This window comes from Coregonus lavaretus, assembly GCF_964263955.1.
Source record: "Coregonus lavaretus genome assembly, contig: HAP1_SCAFFOLD_171, whole genome shotgun sequence".
Lineage (NCBI taxonomy): Eukaryota > Metazoa > Chordata > Actinopteri > Salmoniformes > Salmonidae > Coregonus > Coregonus lavaretus.
The window spans coordinates 266,910-273,114 of NW_028160460.1; the positions used below are offsets into that span (position 1 = coordinate 266,910).

At 42.4% G+C, this 6,205-nt stretch overlaps 1 protein-coding gene across 2 annotated transcripts; it reads left to right on the forward strand.

Annotated features, from left to right (window-relative positions):
* Positions 1–1,651: 1,651 nt before the first annotated feature.
* On the forward strand, positions 1,652–5,965 carry LOC311121790 (GTPase IMAP family member 9-like). 2 transcript variants are annotated; one of them, XM_084196240.1, is made up of 3 exons: positions 1,652–1,712; positions 2,753–2,842; positions 4,995–5,965. In XM_084196240.1, exons 2-3 carry the CDS (start codon positions 2,761–2,763, stop codon positions 5,879–5,881), a joined length of 969 nt encoding a protein of 322 aa, XP_084052366.1. In that variant the 5' UTR covers positions 1,652–1,712; positions 2,753–2,760; the 3' UTR covers positions 5,882–5,965. The 2 variants fall into 2 exon arrangements, with proteins under 2 accessions (XP_084052366.1, XP_084052367.1); XM_084196241.1 differs by having other exon boundaries at positions 1,665–1,712; positions 2,756–2,842.
* Positions 5,966–6,205: the final 240 nt, after the last annotated feature.

The following is a 6,205-nucleotide window of genomic DNA, read 5'->3' on the forward strand; positions in this document are numbered from 1 at the left end:
GTTTATATTAATACTGATACCTGTTAAGTTAAGGGTCCTGTCTAATTATTTCTGCAAACGGTTCAATTGCCAATGCAAACAGCAGTGGGGAGATAATTCTATAATAATAATCATAATCACAATCATAATAATACATTTTCCAGTATGCATTTCTTTATTATTTCTGTTCATACACCCCCCCCCCCCCAAAAAAAAATAATAAAAAAAATATGAAAGAAATCATTATCATCAGTTAACCAGTAAGTAATCTGTATTTTATTGTTGACAATTCATAAAGTAGTCTTCATTCGACTTTCCTATCTTTTATGATTTGAGGTTAATCAGTGTGTGTATCCAGTGTTATATGTTTCCATATTGTCAACAAGACTATAATAACATTACATTTACATTTTAGTCATTTAGCAGACGCTCTTATCCAGAGCGACTTACAGTTAGTGAGTGCATACATTATTATTTTTTATACTGGCCCCGCGTGGGAATCAAACCCACAACCCTGGCGTTGCAAACGCCATGCTCTATCAACTGAGCTACATCCCTGCCGGCCATTCCCTCCCCTACCCTGGATGACGCTGGGCCAATTGTGCGCCGCCCATGAGTCTCCCGGTCGCGGCCGGCTGCGACAGAGCCTGGATTCGAACCAGGATCTCTAGTGGCACAGTTAGCAATGCAGTGCCTTAGACCACTGCGCCACTCAGGAGTACAATAAAATGAATTGATCTTGTTCGACACTTCATGTATATACTCTTTGTGTCTTGTTAAAGTCTGTTTGTTCTGAGAAGTGTAGGAAATAACAGGAGACAGAATGAGTGGAAATATAAAGTCAAGAAGAAGGAGATTTAAGATGGCGTGTTGACAGCAACAGCAGTTGTTCTGACGGTTGTAGCAACACCAGTAGTAGTTCCTGTTGCAGCTGTTTTAACAGGGGCATTTTCATGCTTCAATGCCTTGTTGGAATGGGACATTCACTCAGTGGTTTAACTGTAGCAGTAGAGTAGATTAATAGTGCATACCCACGTCTTTGCTTTGTACAAAATAATTTTTTCAAGAAAATCCAAGTCATTTGCAAGCCATTGTGAGGTGTTTGTAATACATGTCTTATAACAACTGAACTACTTATTGTTCTTTGGCTCGTGGTACAATTATGAATAAAACAATTACATTAGAAGACCTAGGCAGCTATTAACCTGAGTTCCAGTCTGTTTGTGCTATCATTCCAACTCATTGTCACTTATTGTCATGGCTTGATAGTGATCAATGGAGTTGGAAAGAGCACAGACAGATCTGGGACCAGGCTAGGCAAATACATGCTGTTTTTAATTGTAATTTTTATACTTTTTTTCCAAAGGTAAAATGTGTCAGACATATTTCATTTTCTGTGGCCTAGCTTCTGATTCTGGCAAGCAGCCAAGATTAAACAGCGACACCCAATCAGAATTCAGACTCTGCCTGTCCTGAGTAGAATAATGTTTGCCTAGCAACACTCATTGGCTTGAAATGACTAGTTGCTGGGAAAATGAAACTTAACAGAATGTAAGGTGCAGCACATTGGGCGCTTTAGTATTGCATGAGTTTTAGACCATTCCATTGGTCCTTAAGGTACATCTCCACCCACCTGGGGCACCTGGCTGTGCAAAACCAGCAGGCCCACTGCTTCAGCTCTCTCAGTGACAACAGGGAACAACAATTAACAGATCTGTGCAACCACACTAAAAGTGAGTATACAACTTAACTTCCTTACTAATAAAATGTTGCACAACAATCTATTCTACAATATTTGAATAAATGTAGCACAATATTAAGTAGACATTTTATTAATACCAGGTCTGTTAACATTTACGCATAAATAATCATATGTTTACATCACTTATCATTAAAATGTCAAAACAATAAAATCATATAGCTGTTAACAATCACATTATGCTGTACAGTATGTTTTGTATTTATACACGTTTTAATATTGTAGAACAGTGAAAGGAGAAACATGGTTTGACTTTTACCTGAAACATTTACCTTGTTTAGTGTAGTATACTATATCTTGTTCAAGGGGGCCGATCTTGGGTCAACAACCATCTTATAGCAGGTTGTTGCTGTGAGGGACACACCTGCAGGTTATTGTCAGTGCTGACTAAGGTCGCGCTCCACCGCTTAGACGTTGCATGCATCAACCAATGGTTGACTGACAGATTGCTAAAACACATGATGTGGTTAGCTGATATGTAAAATACCTATCCAGGCGTTGTAAGATCTGGCGTCAGCAACGTCTGAGCAGAGTAACGCACCCTTTGTGTTCCGACACATTAAGCGCTGGTTTCAGTTATACTGATTCCACTTAATTATAGTTTGAACTTTTCCTGTCTGTTTACACAGTAGCTGTGATGTTAATGGGTACACGACGTCTAACTGGTCTATCTGGTCTTGACACGTAGCAGCCAGGCAACGGTAGAATAATAACCATGTTTAGATCATCATTTGATATGCATATGAGTACATTATGTCCACCTGATATAGGCTACGTTGTTAGGGAATGTACTGTGTTTATCGACAGTTATACCATATATCATTACTCTTTTTATAGTTTATAGTTTTTATTGGTTGAAAGTCAAATAGCTGAGAAAAATATATAATTTAGTTTATCCTCATCTGTAAACGTTGGAACTTTGCCAAACATTCTGGGATGAGTCACCGAAGAAATGTTGACTTTGAATTTTGTAACGAGGTCATCATCTGTTTCCATGCTTTTGATTGGCTGCAGTAGAAGTAATGGCTCAAGGAAGAGGAAGGATTCTGAAGATTCTGTTCCTGTTGATACTCTGTCTGCAAGACTTCACTGGTCAATGCCAAGGTAGACACACACACACACACTCTCTCACACACACACACACACACACACACACACACACACACACACACACACACACACACACACACACACACACACACACACACACACACACACACACACACACACACACACACACACTACACACTTGTTTGTTTGTTTGTTTGTATCCCATTAGCTTTTGCAGAGGCAGCAGATATTCTTCCTGGGGTCAACAAAAAACACAAAACATGACAAATAACACTCCACTGATAGACAAGGACAGTCACACAAATAAATACATTAATAATAATAACAATAATGCAATAAAACAAATAAATGAGTGTGTTTGTGTTTGTGTCCCTTCACATTTCCCGCCATTCCATGAGAAGTTGTTTAATCTTTTTTATTTTATTTTTCCATTTTGGACTTTGGGACTGTGAAGAGATCCCTGGTGGCATGTGGGGTATATAAACTCAGCAAAAAAAGAAACGTCCTCTCACTGTCAACTGCGTTTATTTTCAGCAAACTTAACATGTGTAAATATTTGTATGAACATAACAAGATTCAACAACTGAGACATAAACTGAACAAGTTCCACAGACATGTGACTAACAGAAATGGAATAACGTGTCCCTGAACAAAGGGGGGGTCAAAATCAAAAGTAACAGTCAGTATCTGGTGTGACCACCAGCTGCATTAAGTACTGCAGTGCATCTCCTCCTCATAGACTGCACCAGATTTGCCAGTTCTTGCTGTGAGATGTTACCCCACTCTTCCACCAAGGCACCTGCAAGTTCCCAGACATTTCTGTTGGGAATGGCCCTAGCCCTCACCCTCCGATCCAACAGGTCCCAGATGTGCTCAATGGGATTGAGATCCGGGCTCTTCGCTGGCCATGGCAGAACACTGACATTCCTGTCTTGCAGGAAATCACGCACAGAACGAGCAGTATGGCTGGTGGCATTGTCATGCTGGAGGGTCATATCAGGATGAGCCTGCAGGAAGGGTACAACATGAGGGAGGAGGATGTCTTCCCTGTAATGCACAGCGTTGAGATTGCCTGCAATGACAACAAGCTCAGTCTGATGATGCTGTGACACACTGCCCCAGACCATGACGGACCCTCCACTTCCAAATCGATCCCGCTCCAGAGTACAGGCCTCGGTGTAACGCTCATTCCTTCGACGATAAACGCGAATCCGACCATCACCCCTGGTGAGACAAAACCGCGACTCGTCAGTAAAGAGCACGTTTTGCCAGTCCTGTCTGGTCCAGCGACGGTGGGTTTATGCCCATAGGCAACATTGTTGCCAGTAATGTCTGGTGAGAACCTGCCTTACAACAGGCCTACAAGCCCTCAGTCCAGCCTCTCTCAGCCTATTGTGGACAGTCTGAGCACTGATGGAGGGATTGTGCATTCCTGGTGTAACTTGGGCAGTTGTTGTTGCTTTCCTGTACCTGTCCCATAGGTGTGATGTTCGGATGTACCGATCCTGTGCAGGTGTTGTTACAAGTGGTCTGCCACTGTGAGGACGATCAGCCCGTCCTGTCTCCCTGTAGCGCTGTCTTAGGCGTATGGACATTGCAGTTTTTTGCCCTGGCCACATCTGCAGTCCTCATGCCTCCTTGCAGCATGCCTAATGCACGTACATGCAGATGAGCAGGGACCCTGGGCATCTTTCTTTTGGTGTTTTTCAGAGTCATTAGAAAGGCCTCTTTAGTGTCCTAAGTTTTCATAACTGTGACCTTAATTGCCTACCGTCTGTAAGCTGTTAGTGTCTTAACGACCGTTCCACAGGTGCATGTTCATTAATTGTTTATGGTTCATTGAACAAGCATGGGAAACAGTGTTTAAACCCTTTACAATGAAGATCTGTGAAGTTATTTTGATTTTTACGAATTATCTTTGAAAGACAGGGTCCTGAAAATGGGACGTTTCTTTTTTTGCTGAGTTTATATATATATGGGTGTATGAGCTGAATGTTATTTGATTATTTGACTAGAAGAGAAGCAGTTAATGTCTCGTCAACCCTCGACCAGGAAAGACACAGACACACATACAGACACACACACACACACACACATATATATGCATGGAAATACAAAGTGTTTTCAGTAGCCTTTTATCAAGACACCCACTATCAAATCAAGCATTTGTTGTCTGTTTCCACAGTTTCAGGCCAGCCCTCTGACCTGAGGATAGTTCTGCTGGGAAAGACTGGAGCAGGGAAGAGTGCAACAGGAAACACCATCCTGGGGAGTGTAGTGTTTAACGTGGAGGCTTCTCCAGTGTCTGTGACTGCACAGAGTGAGAAACAGAGTGGAGTGGTGGCTGGGAGGAAGATTGATGTCATTGACACCCCGGGGCTCTATGACACTTCCATGTCTCCAGAAGAGATGAGAAGTGAAATAGTCACGTGTATAGAAATGTCAGTCCCAGGACCTCATGTGTTCCTGCTGGTGATCAGACTGGGGAGGTTCACAGAGGAGGAGCAGAACACTGTGAAGTGGATCCAGGAGAACTTTGGAGAAGAAGCCTCAATGTACACCATCTTGCTGTTCACACATGGAGATCAACTGAAGGGTAAATCAGTGGAGGAGTTTCTGGCTAAGAGCAAAGAGCTACGGAAACTCATCAATATCTGTGGGGGCAGATATCACTCCCTAAATAATGACAAGAGAAGAGATAACACTCAGGTCCCAGAGCTGCTGAAGAAGATAGAGGAGATGGTGAAGAGGAATGGAGGACAACACTACACCAACGAGATGTACCAGGAGGCCCAGAGGAAGATCAACGCGGAAAATGAGAGGAAGAGACAGGAAAAGGAGAACAGAGAGAGAGAGAGGAGACAGGAGGAGGAAGAAAGCAGAAAAAGAGAAGGGAAATTGACTGAATGCAGCTGGTCAGCGCTTGCCAGTACGGCTGCATTGGGGTTGGGAGCCTTGTACGGCTCTCCGGTGTCGTTAGTAGCAGGGGCTGCAGTAGCCGCTTGGAAAGGTTATGGATGCATGGGAACCTATTTCGAATCAGGTTCCACCTCAAAAGAGAAGAAGGAGTAAGATTTCCACATCCACCATCTCAGATTGTTTAGAAATTAAGATGAATTATTTTGTGATGTAATATAAATATAATTTGATCTCTGAGATATTTTGCTAATTTATTGCGCCCAAATTGTCCCTTTTAATTGATAGGATTCATATACTATTCAATAAATATAGTACCCAACATCTGATCTGGATCACATTTTTTCCCAACAATGATTAAGAAAAAAGAATGGTCAAAAGCCTCAGATCAGATGTTGGGTATTATGCCTTGCTATGTGGAGGGCGGCCATTTGCATCCCCCCAATGGTCCAAATGTGGAAGCCGTACCCTTGCCGATGT

What these genes read in the sequence shown, in the direction of transcription:
- LOC311121790 (XM_084196240.1), top strand. Translation starts at nt 2,761, where the DNA reads ATGGCTCAAGGAAGAGGAAGGATTCTGAAGATTCTGTTCCTGTTGATA. An exon ending in CTTCACTGGTCAATGCCAAG is followed by an intron (nt 2,843 to 4,994) that starts GTAGACACACAC and finishes CTGTTTCCACAG; the next exon opens with TTTCAGGCCAGCCCTCTGAC.